The sequence below is a fragment of the Dermacentor andersoni genome, chromosome 1 (genome assembly GCF_023375885.2).
Source record: "Dermacentor andersoni chromosome 1, qqDerAnde1_hic_scaffold, whole genome shotgun sequence".
Lineage (NCBI taxonomy): Eukaryota > Metazoa > Arthropoda > Arachnida > Ixodida > Ixodidae > Dermacentor > Dermacentor andersoni.
In genome coordinates, this window is record NC_092814.1 from 218155809 (window position 1) to 218170645 (window position 14837).

General features: G+C 40.9%; 1 protein-coding gene across 1 annotated transcript in view; it reads left to right on the forward strand.

The window, feature by feature from the left end:
• Positions 1-14837, forward strand: part of Edem2 (ER degradation enhancer, mannosidase alpha-like 2) — a 99159-nt gene that overhangs the window by 56204 nt on the left and 28118 nt on the right. The window contains exons 13-17 of the mRNA XM_050196388.3: positions 3133-3257; positions 5955-6114; positions 6853-7010; positions 11403-11532; positions 14288-14369. Of these exons, the coding sequence (XP_050052345.2) occupies positions 3133-3257; positions 5955-6114; positions 6853-7010; positions 11403-11532; positions 14288-14369 (655 nt within the window). The remainder of the gene's footprint in view (positions 1-3132; positions 3258-5954; positions 6115-6852; positions 7011-11402; positions 11533-14287; positions 14370-14837) is intronic.

The window sequence follows — 14837 nt, forward strand, 5'->3', positions numbered from 1 at the left end:
TGTGGAAAGAAGCAACTGGATGTGCTTTGAAACAAAAAGAGCTCCCTAAAGAAAGCATTTGTATGTGCAAGAATAGGCATACATAGGCACAAGAGACTGAAATTTATAGGCACTACAAAGTAAGTGCTAAACCATTCTTTAACCCATAGTTCATGCTCATACACCAAAATATAGTAAGGCCCTGTCACGTAGGAACAAATAGCCATTTGCCTATAATTCGATCTCTACACAACTCTCAGTAATGACACTCCATTTCAAGCATGCATTTGAAACATACATACACTTATTTGACTAAAAAGAATATGGCAAGGTAGAGTGATGGGCAAAGTTTATTCCTCATCTATTGCAGAGTTTAGATGAGTCGTCGTCAGCTGGTACGTCCGTACAACGACATACCAGTTATAATTGTTATAACTGGGTTGCATGAAAAAAATCAAAATAGTGGATGTCAAAACTATTGTGAGAAAACTGTAATGGCGGGGAGGCCGGTGCCCCTCCCCACCACCTTCTCCATTCGGCTGCTGATTGTGTTGATTCGTTTAACTGTTTAACTCTGCTTCCTGTGGACTCCAATCGCGTGTAACAAGCTGCAGCTGTCAGCATCCAAGAATGGCACAGCTATAACTGCAAAGCAGAATCACTGGCAGCAAGTCACATGCGAGCTCTTCCGAGGCTTCACTTTGGTGACCTCAAAAGAGGCCTTTTAAAAAAATTAGTGTCTAAAGGTACGTCAGACATACCCGAATCCGAGAAGCTAAAGATATGTCTGAGCTTCCGTTTCGTGAGCTCCGTGGCTCTCGCCTACCGATTTTTGCACATGTTTTTGCACAGGAACGTTTTAAATCAAAGGGGAGCATTAACCCTTTGAGGGTTGATTTTTTTCACCATATGCAGCTTCCCAGGCTCGATTATTTTTTATTGCAGATTCCAATTCTTCTTAGTGACTTATTTTGAGATAAACTTACCACAATATTTCTAGGGTGACCGTAAAGTGAGAAAAAATACTTTGCGTTGGTATATATGTACTCTTCATTCATGAATAACAACTATAAAAAAGGAAATAAACTTATAAGAATTAGATATTTGATGCATTATTATACACATAGTTCAAGGCTTTCAAAATGCGCACACAAGAATATTTCGCAACTCTCACCTGTTCCTGCTCTTACACTAATATTTACGTATATAGCATAATCGAACTGCGTAGATGTGCACACTCACGAAAACTGTGTGGTTGTGTGCCCGTCAAAAAAGCAAAACGTGTGACAAACTTCCGCTAATCTTCATCTTATTGCCAACCAGAGGCAATTAGCTTTCGTGAGTGTCCAAAAAAAAAAAAAGAAGCAACAGAAACTCATGCACGGCGGCATCCTTTCTATGCACACCCCTGTGAGCACTAAACGAGCGAGAAACAAGCGGTCACCCTTTGAGCGATTAGTAATGAGATAGCAATCAGTTTTGCAAGTGCAAGAAGCCGAAACCGCCGCCCGACCGCGCGCGCGCCAATGCGCGAGCGGTAGTATATAGACGCGTGGTAGCAAACTAGCTCTCAAACAAACCATGCAACGAAAAAACGAAAACCGAGAGGTGGAGGCGCGCGAAAAAAATTCCCTGTATTCCCACATAGTGATAGCACATGATAGAAAAGAAAAAGTTAGGAAATTGGCGCACTTTTTAAACGTACAGACGGCGCCGTAAATATACAGCATCGAACATTTTTGGACTCGTTTGCGGCGCCGTATATTTACGTCATTGACCCTCAAAGGGTTAAAACATGCTTTTGAAAGGCTACGGAGAGCAGCATACGAAAAGCCTGGCACGAGCAAAGATACTGCTCCAGGAGAACAGGCCCAGTCACTACTATGGCCCCTACTACTCCCCCAGGAAAATCAGTCATGTCATGTGGAAGGTAGAGCACAGCAAGGTGCGAGAGAGGTATAATCTGGCATGACTGACTCAGCATGAGTGCCACAGGCATGAGAAAGTCTTCATTCTGGATATCTAACGTACCTTTAGCTTCTGGGATTCACGTACATCCAACGTGCCTTTAGACACAGCATTTAAAAGATGCGAGAAGGTTTCCGCACAGCTTCTCAGCTTGAGAAATCCAGAAGAAACGCCGGGGCGAGATCGCTGCAAACATCTCGCCACGTACTTCTCACTGGCGTGCATGAGAAAACCACATGTCTGTCAACTTTGCTTGCTTTATGCGAAGCTTGTCGACATCCTTCTCCAAGGCATCCACGTGCTCCGCGTAGTGCAGCGGAAGGTCCGTCGCGAAAACGAAGCCCCGGGGGGACTGAATCATCCACAGGGCCTCCTGCGAGGACAACGTTGAGGCAGCCTGCCCTACTGCGTCATCGTTGTTGTTGTCACCGTCACTGTCACCATTGCTATCCGATCTAAGCAAGTTTGCCACGATCGCCTCAATGGTTAGAAGCACTTCGTTTCCAAATCTATTGCAGTGCACTTTCTTTTCACTGGCAACATGGTGAATTGCCTGTGATCAGCAAGCAGATCAGCCATCTTACATTTCAGCGACGAGTCAAACCAGGCTAAGGAACCATGTGGCCAGGAACGACTTCGACGCAACCAACAAAGACAAGCACAAGTGGCTTAATCCATTGGCAGAATTGCGCAGAATGAGGGGCCAGCAAGCAATCTCGGAGCAGCGCCCAGCGCTGTCAGTGAAGTTGGCACAGTCTATTCGTGTTTCAGAGGGTGGCATGGCATAGATTTAGGGGCACAGCCCATTCGTATTCGGAGGGGTGGAAGGACGATGGGCACGCGAGGCTGGCGATTGCAGAGAAAACTAGAAAACGGCGCACGGTGGCGTGCAGCAGCTTGAATTTTTCTTTTCCTTTTTTCTCTTTTCAAGGATTTCGCATTCCGTTACTTTTCGGCACGGACACCCAGTAGCCAGACTTCATCGTTATAACCGATAATGGATCATGGGGGCATTGTAGTAAGTGGGTTACTTCACCATAGAAAACATAGGGAAGTTGACAGTGCAGCAGCTTCTCAATGTTATAACCGATATATTGTTAAAACCAGTATCGTTTTATGTGGGTTCGACTGTATTAATAGCTCCACATTGTTGATTTTTTTCCTTTTTTCGCCTTTAATGTGCAGGCAACAGGGGACCCCTACTACCTTGAAGCTGGCCGTAGAGTGGTGGAGTCATTGCAGAAGCATGCAAGAGTGCTTTGTGGATTTGCGGCTGTCAAGGATGTTCGCACTGGAACACATGAGGACAGGTGTGTGATAATGGCAGGAGCATGATGTCAGTTGATCACCTTTCTGTGCCATGCTTCAATCACACTTGTCCCGTATGCAGCTTATAAGCATTTGAGGGCCCCAAACCACTTGTGACATTTTCAGCTGATTTGAAGTAGACACGTGCATCATGTACACAACACAGTAGAACCTCGTTCATACATTTTAGGAGAAAAACGCAAGAAAGAACATACTAACTGGGAAAACGTACAATCCAATGTCACTAAAAGATTTGGCAACTGAACTGTAGTTGGCACTACATAATATATATGCGAAGCGCTGCCCAGATTGTTGCAGCGTGAGATGCCGGTGCGCTCCGATCTGGTGGCACCTGAGCAACCCAAAATGCATGTTGTCGTTTTTATGGCTTCAGCAAGCTTATGTTCGTTTTCCTAGAATGCAGCCTGGGTCAGCAGCTTCTTGGGGCAGAGCATTTTGGCGGGAAGTTTCCGCGTGCCCACTTGGCGAGAATCAAATTGTTGAAGCACGAGACACAGACTTGTCAGCCCGAGCGATCCAATATGCACATTGTCGTTTTAAAACAGTGATAAGAAATCCAAACGAAATCAAGCTGGTAGACAATGCAGAAATACGATGCCACAATGCCGCCAGAGCAAAACATGACGCTTACGTCATGCTGCCTGCAGCAGAAAATGGCGGTGCGCATTTGGGTTATTGCCTATTAAAAGCATGCAGTACGCTTCCTATGCCACACACACTGTAAAACAGAGATGAACATGCTTATCACAATGGGTTGGTGGCAATAGCTGTGAATTGTAACGTGTGATGACATGAGGATTTTGCTGGTACCGAAATAGGAAACGGAGTGTGTGGCCGCATTTCTATGTGACACAGGCAGGCGAGTACTGCAGAAAAGCTGCCGTTGCAGGTGCCTGCCACTCTCAATCGCATGTGTGCCTCGCACCTTTTGTTGTTTACAGGGGATCTAGAAGCTGAAAACGTATCTACGATCGCAGTTTAGCAATATACTGAATGTTGGTGCTGAAAGATTGTTTTTTCTGGGAATGTAGTAACCAGTAATAAAGAAGCGTAACTGTATTGGGTGATTTTTTTCGTTCTCGATCACGAATGTTGGCACCGGGAAATCGTATGAAACTGGATTGTGTCAACGAGGTTCTCTTGTACTGGGATAATAATCTTTTCTGAACATAGCACGACGGCTCGCCATGGGGGAGCCACCAGTTCAAGAAACAATCTTGTACTCCTCTATGGGCTTTTCAGTCTCTTCGGTGCATGTTGTGATTGCAGCAGGGTTGTGCATGTGACGTCATCAGGGTAAAAGCTGTTGATTGGTCGGTCGGCCTGTGAATGAAAGCAGCAACATGGCGAGAACCAGCTCTGTGTTCTGAGAAAATTAGAGTGTTTGCCCTTCCATGAAGCTTCTATTCAGTGGGCGTGTCTCATGGAAGGCAATCAGAGGTGGACAACGGAAGAGCCGTTCTTCTTGTGTGTTTACTTGATTTGTAGCTTTCACATCACTGTATAGAGTTGGTTAGAGTACATAGAAAAGAGGAGATAGTGCCTATGGGGAGAGTGAGGGCAATGGAGAAACTGTAGCAGACATGTAGTCATTCATAATCCATAATCCCATAATCCAATTCAAGTTTAATACTTCTACCCCAATGTGATGTGCCATGGGAGGAAATGACAATGCTCAACCCTCTCAGAGGTTATAAAATATGGCGTACAACAACGCCTCAAGCAAATACCTCTCCCTGTGTGTTCTGTGTACTACGCAGACGAGCAGCAGTGGTGCACGCAAGGTAAAGTTTAACATCAACTTACCACTCTTGTGTTAGCCTAAACGTTGAAAAAATTAAGCTTTAGTCGGCAATATCACCGCTAATTATAGTCAATCAAAGCATTCAGCACGGAAAGCTTTACTTACATCGATTCCCACAGTACATGGAATCTGCAATGACTTTTTCCCCCTTTTGTTCATTTCTTTCTCTCCCATATTTTGTTGGCTTTTTCATAGCCCAGAAAGAACTACATAAAAGATAACCACATGAAAGCAATTTTGTTTGGTGTTTCTGAGCATGCTCTAGAACTTTGAACATATGACTTATGCCCTAAAACATTTCTTTTTTTTTTCATTTTGCATGATTTACCAGAACTAATTAGCCAACTAATTGCATTTCAAAAAATCGCCTCAATAACTCAAGACCACTATGAACGCCATTTCATTCATCTCATTCATCTAATATTTACCACAATAAAGTTTGGTTCAAGTATTGTGAGGCACCTCGTATATATTTTTCATGAAAATTACCAATGTTGTCTGGACATGCCTGACTGATATTACCTAGAATCAGCCTACAGCTTCCATTTGCAAGTGTAACAGAATTACCTCATTATGATCGAGTAATTTGCGATCTGTTTGTTTTCATTTTTATGTAATATACCATATGTAATGATTACAATAATTAATTGTGGCAGTCATAGTGAGCTTGTGGATACGCATGTCGATGGAAGGAGGAAAGAGGGTGTTCCACAGTTCCCTCTGGGAAGGTTGATGGGTTTCTCCAAGGCGAGAAAGTTTGAAAATTTATGGTTTATAGCAACATTACTCTAGGTGAATGTGCTTTAGTCCACTCTCCATTTTAGGTTCCTGATTATTTCCCGTCTGACATTCTTCTATGGCTGCTTATGCACAGGATGGACTCGTTTGTGCTAGCAGAGACGCTCAAATACCTGTACCTGTTGTTCGCGTCGCCAGAGGACCTGCCTCTAGACCTGGACCATTTCGTCTTCACCACTGAGGCCCACCTTCTCCCACTCAGCCTAGCACGCATCAATCGCACACACTTTGACATGGTGAGTCAAGGGTAGCCACAAATAAAGAAAAAGGACAAGTACACTTTGAAATAGAGGTGAATTTGGGACTACAAGAAAATGTTCCTCAAGTCTACTGCATCATTGCAAATGTGGAAAACCATATATAAGAAAACTTACAAGGAAGGGTTTAAAAAGCATAAAGCATTACATGTCCATGCCAAGCTCATTATTGGCACTTTCCTTTTCAACGTGATGAAAACTAATATTTCTTGGTGAAAATTTTCATGGTTTTTGTGTGCTCTATGCACTTATTTCTTTGTGTGCAGTGACTCTTATTTTCTCAAATCCTTAAGTTTGCTTTCTATTGAATTTGCCTCTTTCTTTAGATGCTGGCTTCTTATGTGTTTATTCCTGTTTTAGGGTTCATAACATTGATATCCATGTTCAATTTTTTTATGTATGCACATTCATTCTTGCTGTTCTTTGGTGCGGTCATCTTGCTGTCTTTTTGGTCTTCCTATGCTTTTTTATTATTGTAAGATGATAAATTGTATTATTTAGTAATCTTTTTAACCTGTTCCACTTTCTTTTAGACGACAGGCGAAGCTAGCAGAAGTATGCTAGTCTCACTACTTTTTAGGAAAAAGTAGACATGTTTGTATTCAAGCACCACTCACATCTCCAGCTGCAGTATTAAAGGTCTTCAGAAATGTCAAAGCACTGTTTGGAGTTTAATACCCTGTTCTCTCCTTTTCTCTATTGCACTTGGGATCACAGATGCAGTCACCACGAATGATGTTCTACGCCCCGGAGGAGGAATTCTCACATAGCTGCCCCAATACACACTTCCTGTTCCCCAAGAGCAACTATGCACACACTGTGCGACAGCCTCTCAAAAACCTGGTTGAGGGTGCCTGTCCAACAGTGGCCTCCAGGTACTTCCAGCCAACAGCTGCAGTGGGGCCCTGCGGCCAAAACGACACGCGCTGCTACCTGCATGAGTAGCCTTCCAATAAAGCCCTCCTGCCTGCCTTCTCCTCCTGCAAATGCTTCTCTTCTTCATAATGATAATAATAATACAGCTTCTGGACAAAAAAGCTGCACATTGCGAGAGACTGTACACTGTTTTAATGTAGGTCACCAGAAGTGCTTGAACATGCCTTGAAGGTGCGATGCACTGTTATTTTGGCACTGCTTTGATGTTGTGGTGCAGAAACCACCATTTGAATGCATAACACAGTAGAACCACCAGTTTGATACCGATCTTGAGGGAACTAGTGCTCCATTCTCGTGACTTTTTACTGACAGTGAACCTTTTCTTGCGAAATTTGCACAGCCAGATTTGTTGTTGAGACAAGGAAAGTGTTCAGGTCAAACACACAGTAATTCATTGTCATTCATTGTTTGCTGCTGTGATATTCCAGCATCTACACACTTTATATCCAATTAGAGGCACTACGTGCACTGGGAGTAACTAGTAAGGGAAAGATGCATGCACTTGAACAAGTACCTGGTGCAGAAGCAGTTTAGCCTTTCGCTTACTGCCTACATGCATGATCACAATGGAGTGCCGTCATTCCTCCTTGTTTTTGGCACACAGTTTTCTTCCTGCATTTCTGCTGGTACTTCTGTTCATAATATGGCCAGTGACGCTTCTGCCTGCTTCTTAACATTTATTGATGTGAGCTGTGTTATTGCTACGTGTATTAATTTGTGCATATGATAATTTTTGCCTTGCACATGTAGTTTGAAAAGGCTGAATTACAGCCAATTTGCTAATCTTTTCAGACACAACTGACCATTATGTTGTTTTTTAGCTAAGGCTTTAGACTTGCTATGATCTGGCGTTTGTGCCAGACCAAAATGTTGATGCAAAACAATGCCAATCTGAAACACTACCAGACTAATGTATAGCCTAGAATTTCTTCACATTGCACTGTAGAATGACTACATTTCACAAAAAAAGTTCGGCAGCATGTTACACTGCTCTAATACGTTAAGGCAAAAGCCTGCTGCACACATGGTAGGGCATTAAGTTATACCATCAGGGGGGCCAGACTTCTTGCAAGACACAACCAGCCGCAATGTGAAGTAAACATATGGCGCTGTAGGTCGAACTTCTCAACGACACATGTGAGCACCTAATGCACTACCTAAAGGTTCTTTCGTTCTTTCTTTTGTTCTCTCTTTATTTGTTCCTTTTCTTTCATTCCTTTCTTTCTTTCCTTCGTTCATTCATATTCAGCCATTGCATCTCTGCTTGCTTACAGGGGTGTGAGCCATTCCTGATGAGATGATATTTTTTGTCTCACTGTACTAGACGCCACTTTTTTCGGTTATGAGCCATTGCAATGAGCCACCTAAAGGAGTACTGACACAAAAATTCGAGGTCGAGTTAACGTGTGAGATCGATTTATGTGGGCACACACACATTGTCTGCAAAATATAAACGGCAAATATAGCTTAGAACATATTTAAAATCAATTTTAAAGTACGCATGCATGCAGCCAACCGCAAAACGTAGCACCTCACAACATCGACATCAAGGAAGGAATGTAAACAACTGAGAAAACGCTACATCACGAGTTTGCGCTGCCGTCGGGACGGGCCCTGCGAGGAAGTTTCTCCCCGCGCCGATAGCCGTGGTGTTTTTTTTTTTCTACATCACAGTTTTGTGCAATCACATGCCCAGCTGTGTTTACATTCCTTCTTTGGCCCATCTCGTTGCTCTCTGAAACCGAAACTTGGACTGGTCGCTACAAGCAAGACTCCAAATATAATTACCTGTCGTGCTCTGAAGCAAATGATGTTTCATGCCATGATTACTGGGTCATTAGCTACTTATTGCAGCGGAAAAAGCAAGGTAAAAAATTTTTGTGTCAGTACTCCTCTAAGGCTTGTGCCTTAAAAGCAGTTGCATAACTGAATCACTTCAGGTTTGTAATGTGGATGCACATATCAGAACCTGCAACATATCTGTATATGTACTTCCACGTTCCACTTCTGCCTGAAAGTGCCGTGCTTGTTTTGGTTGCTGCCAAGGAGGCTCTTGGTCAGCAGAAAGTAAAAAGTGACATTTATGTAAGACATTGTGGTATTGTGGCAATTGGGTGTTAAACACTTGATGCTGTAGTAGTGCATGTATTTATATTCCTTGATCTTCATCTTCGGCTGCCTTGACAGACACACGCACTATCTGCTTTTTTTTTTATTCATAACAGCTTGATTTTTCACTTATTCTCATACCATTTGTCTGATGCTCATACGTGACTGTTTTAGAGAAAATTATAGTCATGGAACATTGCATGATCTTGAAAAGTGTGGTCTACTTGTAAAATTTAGTGTTTATGATATGTGAATGGTGTATATAAGTAATATAGAGCATTCAACTTTTATTTTTATTTCTGCATACTTAATTTCTGCTTGTCTTGTCCTTATGCAGTTAATTCCCCCATGTTGTGCTCCAAAAAAGGTTGCATGCTGATGTTTTTATTCATTGAAAGATCACCAACTGTGGCATATGGGAAACAGAGAACGAAGGTGAAGAAATTGGCCATTTCAAAATGGGGCTCTTGCAGTATTGAACATCTCATGCTACCACGTCCCATGTCACATAACCACTTTCCTTACTGTTTCCCAGGAAGAATCATTTTAGAAATAGTACACTAATGTTTATTTATTTATTTGCTAAATGAAATAATTAAATGTAGGACCTCATAACTCAAGCAAGAAACTCAAAAAGGGGTCCCTTGAGCTATTACAGTTTTGAACTTAAGAAGTAGGTTAAGCATGGTGTCTATTAGGCACAGTTATAGTTCAGATGCAAAGCCATTATTGAGTATTAAATTCAGTGATCAAAATATGAACTAATGCTTATTGCATATATTGCACTTAAGCAACATTTAAACCTGCATAGTGTTATGTGTATTGCATGGCACGTCTGTCAGCTTTAGCTATATGAAATAGTACTGATAAACTGCTGTTACATTGCTTCATATATCAGTCCCATCAGAGGAAAGCACAGCACCATTGTACTATTCATGTGAAGTCTAATAAGCATACCCCTTTCCCGTGTTTGTGTGCTTGAGGTGGGGGATTGCATGCATGCGTGTGTATGTTTGTGTGTGCATGTGAGACAGAGATGAATCCACATTCTCAACTTTTATAGATTCATCTTTGATTCACTATTGTTGCTTTCCTTTAATTATTTTGTACTGGTTTTTACTGAGCAGCATAATGGAATAACATCAGGCCAGGTACTACTAGTGTGTAATTATTGATCAAGACTGTGCATGTTAATAAATTACACATTCGTGTGTTGTGTTCCTTTTAATTTGGTTATATGGATACTTTCAGTTTGTCACAGTTTAATTGGCCTTGGCTGTTTTATTATATTTTAAAACAAACCTGCCTTTATAGTCTGAACTAGCAGCTGCATGAATGAACTCCAACAGAGTAGTTATTAGAAGCCGCTTGAGGCTGCCACATTTGCACCCAATACAATTTATGGTGGACACTCAGTAACTAACTGCTTGGTGGTATTAACAAGGCTTGGTGCTGGAGTAGTGGGTTCATGGTGTGTAGTAAAATTAAAAATGTAATTAATTTCAAAAATTATGAATGGGTATGTTGCATGTGACTTCTAACTTGGTCATTCAATTTTTTTACGTCATCCTGCTTTGGCTGTTGAATCTGAGTGGCCTTCGAGTGTATTTCCTAGGTAGTGTACAAACTTTTAGTGCTAGTCACTGTGCTTAAGCATTATGAGTGGTGGCACTTGGTTAAAGAAAGGATGACTTGTGTGACAATTTTGAATGTACAGTTATATACTGCTATAAACATTCTTTGATGCAAATGCGTGCCTCGATTTAGCTAAGCCACATCTATACTGGTGTTGTGACAGTGTTCTTACCAGGCAGCTAACAGATTATTGGCTGGCTCATTTTCGCAACCTGAGGCTGTAATCCTTCTGTAAACATGAAATAAAAAGGCTTTCTCTCCTATAGAGCACAGAAATGACACAAACTGCATAATGTTGATGTACTAGCAAAGATATGGCAACTTGGTATAGGTTGAGAGCAGTGTTTCAGTGTGATTCGGTATCAAGGTTCTACTACATTTTCATGCTATCTTATTTAACATTAATTCACTAGGTCAATGCAAGTTATAGCTCATTTTTAAATGCATACTTTAATCAAGAAGTCATGGCTTTCTATTATTTGTAAACATTAGTGTGTATTCTTGTGCCAATGCATTTGCAGCAGTTAAGCCTTTACCATTTCTTGGCCATTTATAAAGAAACATTCTGCTCTTCTTTACCTTTCAAGTACTAGGAGGCTCCATGCATCACAATTTGAGGCGAACAAGAAGGAGCATCTGAACTTGGTGAAGAAAATGGGCGTATTTGTGACACTTATGTCTGATGGCCGCATTCAACTCATCCACAACGCTGCGCAGGTAGCACAGCTTGATGCACCTTTTTCATGCTTTGTTGGATCAAGAAGCTAGTTCCTTTTTCATGCATATTGGTCTGAACTTTGCGACAGTGAGGTATTTTGTATTAGAAAAGGATCGGAGGGGTATTTCTCAACTGAAGCAGTGTAAGTTCTTGTTAATATTTAGCCAAAGAAATTACATGGTTTGTTTCCACAGAAGAGCCAGGCCTTTTATTGCTTTGGTTGTTGCTGCACAGTAAGGAAGTAAAGAAAAACCCGTGCTGGTTAAGTGGAATAGCACAACAAAGAGAACATGGACACAGTAAGGTACAGTAGTAAGATGAAGAATAAGAAAATCAAGGCCTGATGGACTCATAAATTAATTAACTAGGGCATTTCACCTTGTTAAGTAGGATAGCTTTGTTTAGCCTTTGTGTGCTATGACTGACTGAAGCAGGCGAAGAAAGAAAGATTGAAAGAAAAGTTGGAACAGAGTTGTATATCTGTTTACAATTTTTCCCTAGAAGTGCTGGACCTTTTTCCCCCTAATTTTAATGCTACGCACAAGTACATATTTAATTTTAACTGTGAGTTGTTCATTACTGCCAACTTCATTTGATGTGGGCAGCTGTTCAAAAGGGTGCAAATGCCCCCCTGGATACAGTGTCATGGCATTTAATATGGTTACATTGCGGAAGTCGCATATAAAGATGTGTTTACAATATTTACAAGAGACAATGACGCATAAACAAGACGGCTGTCGAGACTGATTCCACCTCTACACGTCAAATCGTCTTCTTACTGGCGCTACTCTTGGTTGCGTCGTAACAATAAGCATATTGTATGGTTTATGTGGAGTCAGAACTATATTGTTTCTGGAGGTGTATTCTGGCAGTTTATTTCAGTATACAGAACAAGCACTTAATGAAGTTGGTATGCAAAACCTAAACCAAAAAAAATTGTGTGTGTGTGTTTTGAATCTGCACCTAATTTTTAAAAATTGCCTGTTGCAGGTAGCACAATTCTAACACTTGGAAGTAAATTACTTGACAAGGCGGGCATTACTTCTATGTGAAATTAAAATGCTTAATTGAATAAGTAACAAAATTACACAACTTAATATTTCATTAACTACTTTATGGCATCTAATCTTATCTACGAATTGTAGCTGGTGTGTTCGCAAAGCATATCTACTTCGAACAAATTATCGGGATGACGGCAGTTTTGAGATATTTATTTTAAAAGTGTGCAACGAAATACATTGGCATTGCAGTTATTTTTGTGCTTCAATGCATAAAAAAACACCCGTGTACTTAGATTTAGGCGCATGTTAAAGAACCCCAGGCGGTCGAAATTTCTGGAGTCCTCCACTACAGCGTGCCTCATAATCAAAGTGGTTTTGGTACGTAAAACCCCATAATTTATTATTATTTTTTTTGTGCTTCAATGCATAAAATGGTGTTTTCTTTAAAAAGTAAGTGGAACAACAGTGCATTTTTACTGCACGTTTGCAGGTGCATATCTTGAAATTGGTACCATCCTCACAAACAGGTGCCATCCTTAACCGGTGCCATCCTCAAGTTGATATGCTTTGCGAACTCACTAGCTAGAATTGGTTAATATTAATATGTACGTTTACTTAATTATTAAAAACTGGATTAGTGATTCTTTTATTTAGTTATGTATTTGCTCATGGAAGTAATGCCTGCCTCATCAAGTAATTTAGTTCAAGGTTTAAAATTTTGGTGCAGCTAAAAAAAATTCCTTATATATGCCGGCAGTTTTTTGGTAAACAAGTGTGTTGCTCGTACTAACTCCATAAGCATAACTATAGCTAAAGTATATCAAGTGTAAGCTGCAAGGAATGTGGCTTAAATGGCTAGTGTTTTTACATTAAAAAAGTGTTTTCTCATATTCAAAAAAATTCTTTGTTTTGTGTTACAAGAGCATCATTTTTTAGTATAGCCATGACAGTGACAAAAAGTAAGCATAAAATGGGTGTGGAACAATATGTTGCTTGTGGTAGGTAGCGCGCATTGGAGACATTTATGCCAGAACAAGTATGGATGCAGGTTATAATTAAAGTTACAGAGAAGGTTGATAGCTATTTCCCTAAAAGCTGTTTGTTCATTACCATAAAAGAAAGTCGCATTTCAAGGTAGCTGCCACTAATGTTGCCAACCACCCTGGATATTGTGGGACACTCTTGGATAGGATTGAAATGTCTCAAGTCCCCATTTGTCCTCTGTTGAGGCTTGGTGAGACTTGGACACTGACTTTCTCTCCCGGTACAACTACTGCGAACATCTTGAACATCTTCCTCACCTTTGCTGAATCTCCTTTCTGTTCATGTCAGCAACATTCTCGCAAAGATGACAACATAATTTTTCTCTGTAATGAAAAGCTTCTTGAGAGATGGCTGAAATCAAATGTGTAGAGCACATTAAGGTGAAGCTTCCAAAAAGTCAAGCTGACCATCTGCCCAATATGGGAGAAATTCCTCAATTGCTTTTTATGTAATACTATATTACAAGCAGTAAGAAATCAAGGAAAGTATTACTTTACACCACACAAAATGCCTTTAAAAAATTTTTGTGCAGATTTTGCCAGCACACTCTTTTAATTTCCCCCATTTTCACCCGTCCCAACTTTCTGCAAGGGAGAGTTCGCAACTCAAGTGTCACAGCTGGCATTCTTGTGCATCACTGTATATAGTTTTTCTTCTTACTCTCTGGGGGTTCACTATCATGAATGCTGTATTGGTTGTTTGATTGTAGGCTGAGAGCCCTGAGGATGCCCAGGAGGGCCTGCTGTTCATGCAAGAGATGATAGAGTTGGCAAAGCAGCAGAACCAGCAAGGTGTGCTTGTCGTGTATTATAAATATAGACACTTTTGCCTGTATTGTTTGTGACTATTTTCACGATTTTTAAGTGCATGCAGAGAGCCCAATAATCATTAGGTATTCATGTGTCATATTTGAAACTACTCAAATTGTTTTAATTAGTTACATAGTCTGAAGTTATCTTGTGCAAATTTCTTTTCATCAAAATTCCATTCTTAATGAAATTTTAAGATTCCAAGTTTCTGTGGCTTGAAAAATTAGATTAACCAGAACATTTATGTGAGCCTGGTTGTGTTACAATGTACCTTGTTCTCTAACATTTAGAATTCGAGTTTTTGTAGCACCCGCAAAGTTGTGAATGGCCGCAGATGACATGTTAAGAAGAAAAAAAAAACTTCGTATAAGTGTGAAACTTTCCGATGGTGCACAGGAGCGATGCTTGGGAGGGGGAGAGAAAGCGGGAGTGAGGGGGGGGGGAGCTGTT